The sequence below is a fragment of the Plutella xylostella genome, chromosome 21 (genome assembly GCF_932276165.1).
Source record: "Plutella xylostella chromosome 21, ilPluXylo3.1, whole genome shotgun sequence".
In the NCBI taxonomy this organism is placed as follows: Eukaryota; Metazoa; Arthropoda; class Insecta; order Lepidoptera; family Plutellidae; genus Plutella; species Plutella xylostella.
Window position 1 is genome coordinate 2,236,881 of NC_064001.1, and position 15,182 is coordinate 2,252,062.

At 36.6% G+C, this 15,182-nt stretch overlaps 2 protein-coding genes across 2 annotated transcripts in view; one reads left to right on the plus strand and one right to left on the minus strand.

Moving 5' to 3' along the window:
- Positions 1-15,182, minus strand: part of LOC105395343 (adipokinetic hormone/corazonin-related peptide receptor variant I) — a 77,797-nt gene that overhangs the window by 47,903 nt on the left and 14,712 nt on the right. The window contains exon 2 of the mRNA XM_038115707.2: positions 9,370-9,491. Within this exon, the coding sequence (XP_037971635.2) occupies positions 9,370-9,491 (122 nt within the window). The remainder of the gene's footprint in view (positions 1-9,369; positions 9,492-15,182) is intronic.
- On the plus strand, positions 9,752-11,707 carry LOC125490153. The gene is made up of 2 exons (XM_048628498.1): positions 9,752-9,938; positions 11,457-11,707. Exons 1-2 carry the CDS (start codon positions 9,834-9,836, stop codon positions 11,631-11,633), a joined length of 282 nt encoding a protein of 93 aa, XP_048484455.1. The 5' UTR covers positions 9,752-9,833; the 3' UTR covers positions 11,634-11,707.

The window sequence follows — 15,182 nt, forward strand, 5'->3', positions numbered from 1 at the left end:
AGAATAATCAAGATAATTATTCTGAGTGTAGACGAGCCTTAATATTAATATCGGCGAGTTGAGGGTAGACTAATTTATCCACGTAAACGAGCAGCGCGGGAGCGCTTTTCACTTTTGGTGAGCAGCCGCGGTGAGCAGACGGAGAGTGAGGGAGTTATCAGTGTCGTGGGTGCGAGAGGACCCCGCGGAGCGGAGCCGAGGCGCCCAGGCTCGGGGAGCCGAGGCGGGCGTGATGGCCCGGTTCAGACAACAGCCAGTTACTGCAAGTGCGCAGCTAAGTGACCTTTCTACTTACCTTTTATATCTCGTTTATGATTGATAAGTTATACCTACACTTGATTTCTTGATGTACCAATTGTGTTTATAATGAGTAAGGAAACTAAGGAGCTAATAATGTAAGGTTTAAAGGAGGTACGAGTACATACCGTACCCGTACCGTGTGATAATAGATAGATTAGATATTCAGTGCGCCAGGGGAAACAATCCCATGTGATCAGTGTAAGAAGCTAGGGAATCAATCCCATGTGATCAGTGTAAGAAGCTAGGGAAACAATCCCATGTGATCAGTCCCAGGGAACAACCCTAGCGAGGCACGGGGTGGCTATAGGGGAGGTTGGAGGCCACTGGGGTGAAACCCCTAAGAACATCAGGATTATCCTTGACATTCAGACGATCAGGTTATTAGACTGATCGGTCATCACGTGTGCGTGATATTAAGTAACTAATTTGTTTATGATATATCCCATATTCAGTTCGTCACCGTGATTAGTATGTTTGTACTAATCACGGTTATTAATTATTAACAGTTCAGATATTCGCGTTTACTCATATAAATAGTTTAATGAATTCGCGACATGGTGGAGATGCTGGGATCTGAGTGCAGTGTTACAGCTTTGTTTGACTTACGTGTAATTTATTTTTCCCTGCAAAAGGGTTTTGCAAAATACAAGAAAAGTTATTTTGAAATATCATGATAAACGTTCACCAGTGAATACTTTAGTTGTTTGAGAGAAATTGGGGACTATTCTTGAGACTCGTGAAAGGTTTTAATGAAAATATACACATAAAGATTAAGATACCTACAAGTAAATTAGTTTGGTGTAGGTGTATTAGTAAGTAAGTCAGTAGTATTTGACTTATTTGAGCATCGCTTATTGAGTATTTGATGAAATTACAAGTATAAATTGAAGTAAACCTATGATATTTTAAATGATACATGCATTAGAGTCGCCTTTAGAGTAGCGTGACATTATATTGACAAGATACTTCCAGTAGTGGATGGCATACGATATCTGAGAGGATTATGATTGGAATTTGCAGTATGCCAGTTTGCAGTTAGGAATTGATCAAATCTAACTTTGCAAATGAGCGAAGTCAGATTTGAATTTATTAGTTATCATACTGAAATAATGTGATAGTACAGTCCGTTCACCGAAATGTGACTTTTAGATAATGAGTATTGTAGTCTACAATCTGTTCACTCAGCATATATTTTTCCCTGAGTATTATAGATATACCTATTTAGTGAATTTTTGAGTAATATATCATAGCGTGTGTGAGTAATTTATTCCTGGCACTTATTATGGTGCAGATTCAGATATTTAGTGATTGAATTAGACGCCATCGGGATAATCAAGTGGTTGCTCACAAGTTATTGGACTGCAAAGATGTTACATAGTTAATGCTATCCTTGATAAATGAAGCACAAATTCTACAATTTTATAATGAAATGAAACTTGTAAAGGTTCAAGTCACAGTACGAGGCGAGTAGACAACGGGCGCCCGCGCTGGCGCCACCGCCCGTTTCTTTGTTATGTTACATTGTTGCAGTCTAAATAATTTGCAAAGAAATTTGTTTTTTATTGCCTATTGAATATGGTTCAGTTTAATGAAGGATTTCCCAGAAAATATTTTTTGATTTGATGATAAGTAGTACAAAACTCAGGTGATGCTCTTGCTTGTGGGTAGCTACTCCTTGAAATTTAGAATAACCAGTTGAAAAGCTATGAGCTAAAGAATATACCTATACCAGATGTTCGAAAGGAACAGTTTGCCTATTACCAAACATTTTGTAGTTCTCTTCGGATTGATAATTCGAGGATATTAGAATTAGATATCGTGAAAGTTGGTAGAACTTGTACTAAGTATCTGAGTTCGGCCGCCACGGCGCAGTCCGCGTTGCACGTGCACATACGGGATTTCCACTGAACTTCTTAGACGGTCAAGATTAATCTCTTGACATGGAGTCAAGTAATTAAATTCAAAAAATTGTACCGAATATGAATAGTGAAGTTGTCAGTTAATGAAGATTATACCCATGTATATATTGTTCTCTGAAGTTATTTTAATTAATTCTGCTTTATAATATAATAAAGCTTCAAGTTATTTAGAAGTTAAATGTATGTCTTACTTTAGTTCAATGTGAACTTTAAAATGTTTAGATTTCAGTAAGCGTTAAACTTTAGTTACAAGTGAATGGCCTTAACCAAGGAGCGACTCAGAAAAGGATCAGAATTTAAAGTACTTAGCTTATAAATCAAAGAACGTTTTTGGTTATTAATACCCAAGCAGGGTGGCCAATATCGGAGAATGAATCTCCTCTCGAAAATGAATATGATTCGCATTGTGCCCAATACTGTTAAGAGTGTTTGAATTGTCATTGTATTGAAACTCGTACTCTTACTGAGTATACTTACTTATACTTACATATATCTTAGCAATGTAAAATTTCAGATAAATTCTTGCGATTTTCTTCTCAAGCAGACCAAACGTAACATAAGTCTGTATAGTTGCTTAAGTACTGTACCTTCAACCTAAAGTTTCTGAAGGTAAAGGAAAACAAACTGTAAAATTGATATACTCAGATGAAATTAGATATATGAATACTGGGTTAACTAAGACTATTCTTTTTCTTTGCATATAAGTACCAAGTTGGGGCACACAATCACGTGCCAACGTAAACAAGATATATACCTTATAGAATGTTTATAGTAATCATATAATTTAAAGGATCACGAGTGATCTCAGAAGTTTTAGTCAATGAGTTCGAGACGAAAATAAGTAGTTTCAGTTTCATCAAAGTTGAAACAGTATGTGAGATGAAGTTGATTAGTGTCGTTACAGCTGTTAGAATTATATCACATTAGAATTATAAAACAAGTAATAAAGTAGCGCGACAACACTTGCATGGTTGCATGTTATGACCTATCAGTAACAGTAAGTTGCCTATACAGAGAGATCAAGTTAAGTCAGTCATTCAGAACGTTGCATTGTGGTATGTGGTATTCAAAATATTTTTAAAATGAGTTATTTAGCTAATATTCAAATCTGTCGTAAAATTGGCCATTTTTATGAAAGTTCTGCTATGATTAATGTTATAACATTCTAGTAATAGCACGTAAAATAGCCCAGTTGCAGCAAAAGCAATGCTATTAAGAAATAAGAATTCAGATCTAGTTAAGAAGTTAATCTAGACTACTCATTGACAATGTGGAATACCTACAAAGTAACTAAAATCTTAGTGATAAATATCATGATGGTACAGTAGATCGATTATTAATTTAGAGTTTTACTTTACGAAACGTGGTCTTAAATCCATGGTTATAAACTTATAACAGTACTGATATAGAGGAACGTTAGATATAAGACATAGACCACCACAGACTTAAATCAGTCATCAAAGATAAAATTCAGATTCACGTTAATTTGAATCCAAAATAGTTATAAAAACAAGTTTGCCATAGGTAAATAGTATGGATAACTAAGTAGTATATAAACACATCCCTTTCATTGAGATCTGCAATATTCTTACCCCCTTATTCATAGAGAAGTTACAGAGCGTTTTAACTAATAAACAGTTTTGTCCCTCTCCGACAAAGAACAATTTGTTCTTTGACAGAGAGGGACAAAACAGTTTATTAGTTAAAACGTCTTGTAACTTTTCTATGAATAAGGGGGTTAGATTTTGTATCATTTTTAGAATCCAATTATGTGTGGTATACAATGTATAATTGTATACATATAATGCACATGACCTTAACTAGCATGTGGTATTGGTACCCATAAAGTAAAGTACCTACGTAAGAACAGAATTATATGTAGATATACATGGGTACGTACGTACGTCATCAATGTAAGAAGAATTCAATAGACAGATAGACGGTAATCCTCTTTATGTTTCCTTAACATACAGATGTTATATCAGAAGAACGTTGTATAAGTCAGAAGTTTAAGTAGTGTGAGTGTTGAGTGTTGAAGCAAAAGGGTACCTAAGTCTCAATTAAAATTAAATATTAACAATGTCCATGTTAAATATTGAGTACCTACCTAACTAGAGAACGGATATGCAAACTGGTGCTTACGTACTATGTATTAGGCTTGAAGAAGGATAGATAGAATAAGTGCAACATGTAGGTACATGAGGTACATAGTCATTTGTTGCTGTTTGTTGTGTTTTAGTGTCAATACATGAAATGAATATTTGAGGCCCAATGGGGATGTAACTGAAATATTATGTAATTATAAGATAAGATAAGAACACCTTAGTGCAAGGTAAGCAGATTGGGGCATATACAATACCGGATAAATTTTCAATGCCGGTATTGAGTTCCGGTTTACAACTCAATACCGGGATTCCGGTATTAGTGCCGGTATTAGACTTCATTGTAATAAATGGCATATATTGTGTTTAAAGGTCGTATAGGACCAAATTAAACAAGAAAAGCAATAATTTAGTTTTTCTTACAACAATTGAGTATTAGAGTTTATATTTTATAATATATATTTTTTAACATTGATTTTCGTTTACGCATGGACAACAGTAGATTTCCAACGTTCGAAAACTGCATAAAACGGTTGGAAACAAGAGGGCTTTCATGGTATATAGGAACACAAGGCTAACTATATCTTAATCGCTTTATTTATAGCCTAAAAGAGTCCTATTCCGGTGTTACTTCAAAGCGTAAAGTTTGTCCGAGATCCCAGCATTACGGGATCCCGGTATTGCGGTGCTGCATGCCCTAATGCAGATAAACAGATATGCAAATGATGACCTGTGTGCATTTTATAGTGAATGGGTACTACTATACTTGTTCATTGAGTCAGAGTCAGAGTCATTGAGTCAGAGTCAGAGTCAGAGTGAGATTCAGAGTCAGAGTCACAGTCAGAGTCACAGTCAGAGTCACAGTCAGAGTCACAGTCAGAGTCACAGTCAGAGTCACAGTCAGAGTCACAGTCAGAGTCACAGTCATAGTCACAGTCAGAGTCACAGTCAGAGTCACAGTCAGAGCCAGTGGCAAAGTCAGTGCCCGTTGTAATTGGAAAGGTTGAGCTAATTTATAAGTAATGAACCTACCCATACATCTGAACTTTCATAGAACGTTGAACAGAACTATAGACATAATATAGAATTGCATATCAGTATCAGTACCAGTACCAGTATCAGCATCAGTATCGGTGTATCACTAACCGTGTCATCAAACTCTGTATAATAACCAAGTCCAGTGTCAGACCAAGAGAGAGTTAGCCTCAGTTTAGGTATACTAAAGTATCTTATTCAAGATCAGGATCAGGACTTCTCTTGACTTTTATGTGGGTTTACTATCACATAATATTCCCAGCAACTTGGTCCAAATATTACAAATACTTGTTGCAATGAATGTTTCCAAACTTATATCATAATCTGTTAATGATAAAGAGACAGATTCTTTAATGGTATCCTAATATGAAGGGATGAAAAGACAGGATAGCACTCCTTAAGTTCAGGCATACAATAAGAGTCTGATGACTACTAAGCTAATGTTTTATGGCAGTAGACAGACATAGGTATACCTGCTTTCACTAGGTATTTCAGTAACAAAATGGATTTGTTGTTTTGCTAGCATTTATTATCATTACCAATAACTAGCACTGTTTTATACGAATAGTCGTATAGATAACAAACTTGCCATAGGGCAACGACGTAATAAGTCGAATACCAAATCACAATTTTTAACTTTAAACTACTGTTAACTTCCTATATTTGCCCTTGAACCATGTATATGTTGGTTCAACATTTTAACTGTCAAAGGCAATATGAAAGCATAAAAATAATGATGGTACAGAATGTAAAATATTAAAATACACAGAAATTTACTCTAATGCTTGTTATAATAAAAGCTAAGGCTTAGAGATGTTCAAATTAAAAGTTTTTCTGTGCCGGGGAGGGTCTTCGAACGTAGTTCAAGATAATAGCTTGTAGTAGCTAACACTCCACTTATACCAATACATAAATACATATAGAATAATAAAATTGAGTTACAGTATGGTTATAGATGAAGAGATTAATATAGTTGTTGTACATTGAACATTCATTTGGGATACCTACTAATATTTATACCCTTAGAATAGCAAACAATAAATACAATATTAATAAAGATAAATGATAAGAATATGACATGATTATATTGTTTAGTCTGAAGCGTTAATTTAGCTATATGGGGGACGTGTCGACACCGAATACATTATTGTGTGTTGAAATAGATGTATTCTATTCTATTCTGTGCAGAGAGGGGGCGATGTTTCTGTGCGTGGCTCTCTCGAGTAGAACCTTTGTGCATTTCCCCTTGGTTTCGGCTAGGCCAGCCACAGCTCCCGAGTAAACTGTCACAATAGTTTGTTTGCTAATTCTTATTTGATTTAAGATTATCGTTGATTGAGTATTAAGATTTAGAGTGTTCAAGTGTCTACATGCTGAAGTCAACAGGACAAATAGCTAAAAGCAGAAAATTGCAGTACAGTCGTGTGTATTATGTGACAGATATCAGTAATAAATGTAAATGCAAGAAGAGGTGTAGTAAGAAAAGAAGAGGTGTAGTAAGAATAAAAGATAATAGAAAAATAGGATGAACTATTATTTGTAATAGAAGCCACATAGTAGAAGTATCAAATAGAACTTGCAATAGAAAATTGCTTGAATTACTGGAATGTTGTTATGGTACGAAAGGAGAAGTGCAATTGAGGAACTTGTAGCAAAGGAGCCAAAACTAGAGATTGCTACCGATGTATGCTTTATTGCTTATTAATGAAACAGGCATTAATATAGACGTAAAATCAAAACACGAAAAATTTGAGAAGGGTCTAATTTGTCGGTGGCTGATCTATACGTATACTTATGACCTATATTAGAATAGGTAAAAGCTTCTCACTCATAGAAACTTTTCTCTCGGCGGGAGTGTCCCGAATTATCGGGAGTTGTACCGATTTCGACTCACAGAATAATCAAGATAATTATTCTGAGTGTAGACGAGCCTTAATATTAATATCGGCGAGTTGAGGGTAGACTAATTTATCCACGTAAACGAGCAGCGCGGGAGCGCTTTTCACTTTTGGTGAGCAGCCGCGGTGAGCAGACGGAGAGTGAGGGAGTTATCAGTGTCGTGGGTGCGAGAGGACCCCGCGGAGCGGAGCCGAGGCGCCCAGGCTCGGGGAGCCGAGGCGGGCGTGATGGCCCGGTTCAGACAACAGCCAGTTACTGCAAGTGCGCAGCTAAGTGACCTTTCTACTTACCTTTTATATCTCGTTTATGATTGATAAGTTATACCTACACTTGATTTCTTGATGTACCAATTGTGTTTATAATGAGTAAGGAAACTAAGGAGCTAATAATGTAAGGTTTAAAGGAGGTACGAGTACATACCGTACCCGTACCGTGTGATAATAGATAGATTAGATATTCAGTGCGCCAGGGGAAACAATCCCATGTGATCAGTGTAAGAAGCTAGGGAATCAATCCCATGTGATCAGTGTAAGAAGCTAGGGAAACAATCCCATGTGATCAGTCCCAGGGAACAACCCTAGCGAGGCACGGGGTGGCTATAGGGGAGGTTGGAGGCCACTGGGGTGAAACCCCTAAGAACATCAGGATTATCCTTGACATTCAGACGATCAGGTTATTAGACTGATCGGTCATCACGTGTGCGTGATATTAAGTAACTAATTTGTTTATGATATATCCCATATTCAGTTCGTCACCGTGATTAGTATGTTTGTACTAATCACGGTTATTAATTATTAACAGTTCAGATATTCGCGTTTACTCATATAAATAGTTTAATGAATTCGCGACAACACGTGCACACGTTAGAAGAATATTAATAAATATAAATAGGTAGTAAATAATAGCAGTTTAACTATGTATAAAAATACTATAAAAACGAACAAATAATATTCAAACTAATCACCAAATTACTCCTAAACGGCAATAAACTATCTTAGCTGAATGACGCAATATTGAAGTACCTACAGTTATTTTGACAGCGAATCAGAATACTTATATTTCGTTCGACTAATGTGTCGGTGGTAGTAACCCCACCGGAAGTACCTACTGAAACTATTTCAAGCAACTCTGAACTTATCTCTACGCTTAGCGGGTTGAAGTTACCTGCACCTGCACAGCACAAAATTGATATTGAATAGCTACTGAACTACTATGGGGCGGGTGGCGGGTGACGCTAGAATTCGAACTTCACTCTGAGAAGACAGTTTTCTCGTTTTATAACCCGTTTACGGATAGTTTTACTGAAACTTTTAGTGTTAGTTGAAGCTCCAAAACTGTAGGTACTTAGTGTATGTGCTAGCAACGACCACGGTTTACTTTTATAGGTATACTTAGGCGTTTTAGAGAATATATAATAATAATAATATTAACTACGTGCTTTTATAATATGTGGTGACATCTGATTCTCACGCACGGCCGGCGGCCTTCCAAACTTGGTATACTTACATTGTATAAGTACCATGTTTACCCTGGACGGGATTTAACCCCGCGTCCCCAGACTTTGGAAGCAGGTTTCCATACTGGAGCTATGCTGCCAACAATATCCCAATTAATATTGATGGGGATGATCAATGACACTCCACTCCATCGCCTTCGCACGTGAGTAACGCGAGGCTTTGACAAACACACTACAATCCAATAAATCAACGTAGTTTCAGTGAAACTGCCATAAATATGATTCAAACCAAAGATTGGTTCCAGGAACCGTACCATACCACGTAAATTGTGTTTGTATTGGTTTGATTCGTTTTTTTGTGAAATATCTAACTTTATTAATTTTAAAGGTCGGCAGGTAGATAGACAGGTAATGAAAATATTATTAATGTCGTTTTATATGCACAGCCCCAATTTTACGACAAATTTCAGAGTTGGATGGGCTCTAAGAAACAGGGATACCTATCAAAAACAGCTAGATTAGCGGCAGTCGCTGACTCGATACTTACTGAAATATCGAGTCAGCGACTGCCGCTAATCTAGCTAGCCAGTGGCCAATCCTTTCACCACGCTGACACGACAAGTATGACGACAAGTAGGAGACAGTTGGATTTACTTACCTGTCCAGTGAGATGCAGACGAGTACGTTGGATGAGAGGTACAGTCCGAAGGCCCTAATGACCTGGAAGAACTTGCACGCGAAGTTTCCCGCCAACCACTGGTTGGTGGTTCGCCAGCCGATCTGAAACAATTTTCAAAACCTTTAAAAGAAGAAATAGGTACTCACCCACCTCTTCTCTTTTGTTTATGATCATGATCATCAAAAGCCTATAATCGTCCACTGCTGGACACGGCCGGCCCTATCTCAAGGAGCGCCACTTTTATTTAATGTAGGACGTTATTATTCTGAGGTGGTAACTGTGGCTCAGTGACCAGCCAAACGTCAAAGTCAGTGTCCGACTGTCAGTCGGTATGTCAATGTCATTGTCCAATCACCTGTCACTGTCACAACCTGTTTGTTTTGTTTGCTGGAGAAACGCACGTGAACGAAAATACTCCATAAAATTCTTAAAATATTCCGAAAATGGGGAAAAACAAGAAAGGAGTGAAGGCAAACGTTTTCAAAGTAGCTGGGGCCAAGAGTTTGAAGAAATCTAAGGCCAAAGCAGTAAATTTGGGCCTCAAAGACGTACGTACCAATGCTATGTTTTTGATATATTACAAATAAGTACTTATTACAATAATAAATTAAGTATAATGCCTGGTGTAAATACTGTTTATTTTTATAATATAGTTACTACAGATCATAGTGTGTACAATAACAACAGAAACTGATATTAAAAAAATCTAACCTAAAATCCTACAATAACATATTTTTTTATTAGGTACTTATAGCCAAACCAGGAATATAAAAACCCTGTATTAAGAGCGCCACATTCGCGTTGAGGACTGCAACACTAAGTATAGTCATACCAATGTGAATTGGCCATGCTCAAATTTAAAATAGTAATTTTTTAAGATTTTTTTGAAAAGAGTGTCAGTAGCTCAGTGAGAGGATATATTCTATGGGTTCTTTGGAACTTAAGTAACATGACGTGTACTAACAGTCTAACTAGGTGAAGGAAAACATCGCGCAAACCCACATTTAGATTACAGTTGTGTAGGTATTTAGAATAGAATAGAATAGAATATATCTTTATTGAACACCACAAATTAAAATATAAAAAAAGATTATTTACCTTGTAGGTGTTTATTATAAAACATAAGTAAATGAGAAGTCTTGGGTTCTTCTTGTAGAATAGCGTAGTTTAATTAAATTTACACATTTTAGTATAGTTTTACATTTTAGTTGCAAACAATCGAACAATAGTATTTAGCATAGAGAAAGAAACAATATAGTTTTTTATGGACACAGATTACACTAGTTTCACAGATTAACAGTTTGCACTTATGGCGCTTTTACACGCGTGAACAGTAGGTACTCATTATCGGCAATTTGAAAATAGATAAATTGACCTAAAGGCATATTTGCTGAAATGTTTTTAAGCATTCAAAAAACAAGAATAAGTGGCCTAATATTTTCCATCCTCACAGGAATTCGAAATAAAGTACATCTTCGCCTCTTACAGGTTTGCATGCAGAACTATGTAATAAGAAAGTTAAACCCATTGACTGGATAAAATATGTGTAGATATAATCAGTGAAAATTAGAAAGTGAGAATCAATTTTCAATTTCTGTTTCAATTATTGTAATGTAGTTAATAAAAACTACAGTAATAGCTTTAAAATTTGCCAATTCATTTGCTCATACTATACTATATACCTACAAATCATTTTGACAATAGCGTCAGTTATGTTATCAAGAGAAATAAAGTCCAATCCCACGGACTTTTACTCCGACAAATACTCGTGTATGTGGTAAATTAGTTTCCTTTCACGGCTATGGATAGTTTTCGGCATTTAGAAACACAAAAAACTCACAAAAGCTATAATAAACACTACGCATTGACAGCAACACAGTTTGACAGCAATAGACAAATGACATTTTGAGTTTATGACACTTTGTGATACCAGTGCAAGAAAAAAGTTCTATTGCTTTTCCGCAATATGGCGAGGGTTTTTATATTCCTGGTTTGGCTATAATTAGTAAGTATATCTAAGTTTTAGATTTTGCTCAAAATATAGCTTTCTCTTTTCTCCATTGCAGATAAAACAAAAGGTTAAAGATATAGATGCTGAATTTATAGAAATCAACAAAACTCCAAAACCAACACCAGTATCTAAAAAACCTGCAGTTAAAAAACAAAATAAACCCGAAAAAAAGAAGACAACTCCCCAAGATGTGGCCAAAACTGCAGAACAGATAGTGAAAATGGATTTATAAATTAATTTTGAATTAATTATGTAAGTTTGCTTATTTTTTTATTTGTAAATACATTTAACTTTATTACTATGTTAGATTTAGTATTCATTTACACATCCTACTACTGAGTTGAATCATAGATATCAAATTGTTAGTGTTCTGCGTGCAAACGGTCAAATCATTATCCTTTATTGTGAGATCCCATAGAGATATTGAGTTGAACAGTATGTTGAAGTCTAACGTCCTTTGAGGATGGGATGAAAAAATCAACCTTGTATAACAAGCATGATAGAATTTTTAGGTTTTTATTTTTTCCCAAAAGAACAAAAAAAAATTTCCCTAAAGAACAAGTAAGTAAATAAAAAATATAATTTGCTATTTAATATTATGGCAGTAGTGCTTATTAGTCTTATTTTAATCTATCCATATCTATTACTGGACACCGGTCTGTCCTACAAGGTCTTAAAACATTCTGTCCTCAGCCTTCCTCATACTGCTATACCATTTATCTAGTAAAGTCAACTTGAAGTTAAAGTGATCTGAGGAAATGCTTGAAAGAAGCATCCTTGAGTTAGCCAGATAAGTCTGCGGGCTGTCAAAATTTTAATTTCGGTTTTACTTTCATATTATTATAGAGCTCCACTATGTTATTGTATTTTTGATGTTTCCTTATGTCTGGTAAGTAAAGTTGGTTTTCGATTGCAGTTGTAAAAAATGTATGGGATTTGAACTGTCTAAAAACCAATAATATAATGGACAGAGTATAATTATATCTCTATTATTACTTTTGAATTATTATAAAGCCGTAGTTCTCTTTATTTAAATACACTCATGGGCAATGAAAAAGTTCCACTTTGAAAAACACCAAATTACTCCTAAACGGAAAAAGCTAGCTTTATGACTTCTGCAACATTGAAGTACATTTAACGAAGCATCAGGATATTGCCAACTAAAAACAATCATATTTTGTTAAAATTTTTAATTAAATGTTGGAAAAAATTGGGGTCGTTTGGTGTCGACTTTTTGTGAGTGGAACTATTTCATTGCCCGTGAGTGTAGTTAGTTTTTACCTCATATCCTATTTATGTATGATTGGTAAGCAATTTCCCACAGCTGTCACGCACAAACTTATCTGGCGCGCTCCACTCTTCAATATAAATTATACCAACTTAAAGTGACAAAATGGGTCCCATAGACTGGACCTCACAGACAGACAGATTAAATTAAGAATTTACCTACACTGCGGTTATTTGGAGCACACCCACCATTTGACCCATTTTGGCACTTTAAGTTTTGTTGGCCAAGTTTAAAGTATATTAAATTTAACAAAATTATTTAAAAAATTATAAGAAAGAAAAACAATCTTTGAAGACAAAAGTCAGCAAATATCCACAGAAGTATCCTTATTATTCACTGCACCCACGACCCGTAAACATAGAGACCGAGACACGACAATTTACTGCCTAGACTTCCTACCTAGATCTAGGTAAGTGAAAATTAACAATTTAATATTGCAACTTTGTACGACACGAGTGCAGAATGGAGACGCAATTTTCCACATAAAATTACACAATTTATTTATACAGGATGTCACATAAGTCTATGTGATCCTGGTAGGAAGTGATACAAATCTTCATTCTATGTAACTTTTGTTGTTGGGCTTTCTACGAAATTCGACAAAAAACAAGGTAGGTACTTCGCATACCAAAAAGTAAAACGCTTTTAACCGCCATTTCTCTATTTATGTTATTTACTACCGCTATTTGTGAAAATAAGGATTATTATTAACTAGCCGTTCCCGCGAGCTTCGCATCGCCTTAAAAAATCCCGTGGGAATTCCGGGATAAATAGTAGCCTATGTTCTTTCTCAGGGTCTAGAGCATATGTACCTATACCAAATTTCATTCAAATCCGTTCAGTAGTTTTGGCGTGAAAGAGTAACAGATAGACAGACAGACACAGTTACTTTCGCATTTATAATATTATATAGTTAATATAGTTATGATAAGCATCTTACACAATTTGTTAGGAGTACCCATAAAAATATTGTCGGAATAACAAAAATGCTTCGAATGACTATTTGTATCACCTCCTACCGAGATTACGTTGACTTACTGAGACACCCTGTATGTCCTAGTAAGTAGGTACCTACGTACCTACTACGAGTACCACTTACCTGTTTACGAGCTGGGAGGCGAATTTAACCGACTTTCTACGTGAGAGGACTACCTACTTACTTTATCAATGTAAGTATGTTATTTTGTACAACTACTTACAAGAACGTAGGAAAAGGAACTGTCTCTCTCAGCCTTCTATAGTCCACTGTTTGACATAGGCCTCTCCTAACGATCGCCAACCCAAACGGTCACCCGCCTTCTGCATCCAGCGGCTTCCCGCTACCTTCCGCAGATCATCAGTCCAACGGGTTGGGGGGCGACCGACACGCCGTTTGCCGACACGGGGTCTCCACTTCAGAACCTTTCTACTCCAGCGGTCGTCGGTTCTGCGGGCTACGTGGCCAGCCCATTGCCACTTCAGCGTGCTAACCCTGTGCTATGTCGGTAACTTTAGTTCTCCTGCGGATTTCTTCATTATGAATCCTATCTCGCAGGGACACGCCTAACATGGGCTATGTTAGGCGTGTCCCTGCGAGATAGGATTCGTTCGTAATGAATAATGATTTCCATAGCACGCTGAGCAACTCTGAGCTTGTGGATAAGCCCTTTGGTGAAGCATCACGTCTCGGCTCCGTAACTCATCTCTGGCAACACGCACTGATTGAAAACTCTTGTTTTCAGACACTGAGGTATGTTTTCAGTGAAGATGTGTCGTAATTTCCCGAACGCTGCCCATCCGAGTTGGATTCTACGAGCTACCTCTTTATCGAAGTTGGATTGGATTTACCTAATCGGATCACTTGTCCTAGGTAGGGATACTGATCGACAATTTCGATGGTGATTGGTGACAGATACGGGCGATGATGAAACATGTTCGTTCGATATGACCTTAAACGGAACGGAAACGGAACTAAAACCTACATATAAACAGACGTATTGAGATACCCTCCTCCATTTTGTCGGTAAAAAAAATATATCTGTCTGTCAAAATCACAACACAAACAACGCAGTTCCTAATCCTAGACTGCGAATGTGATTTTTAGATACAGAGCTTTTTAGAAATCTCCTACTTATTAATGAAGTCATAATCTGAATACACGCACCTACGTAGACCGTTTTACGGTATGGTTTTTGAAACCATATAAACCTCACGGTTTTCGATGCTTCTAAAGCTGCGTACAGACCAGCCAAACCAGCCAGTAAATATCCATCGTTGGGCGTTCGTTTCGTTGGCCGTTCGTTGGGCCGTTCTGTACGCAGCTTTATGGAAGTGAATAAAACTATATTTTAAAAAAACTTAGATAAGTGTTGTGATTTTGACAGACAGATATGATGCTTAAGGTGACTGAAGACATCAGATGTGCCATGGAGGATCGGCGGGTAACAGTACTGGTCCTTGTGGACTTTAGCAATGCGTTCAATGCCGTAGACCACGACCTGTTGCTTGCCGTTC

Bases quoted from the DNA above. Each gene is read 5' to 3' on its own strand.
- LOC125490153 (XM_048628498.1), top strand. From the start codon at position 9,834: ATGGGGAAAAACAAGAAAGGAGTGAAGGCAAACGTTTTCAAAGTAGCT. The intron at 9,939-11,456 runs GTACGTACCAAT...TCTCCATTGCAG, and splicing joins TAAATTTGGGCCTCAAAGAC to ATAAAACAAAAGGTTAAAGA.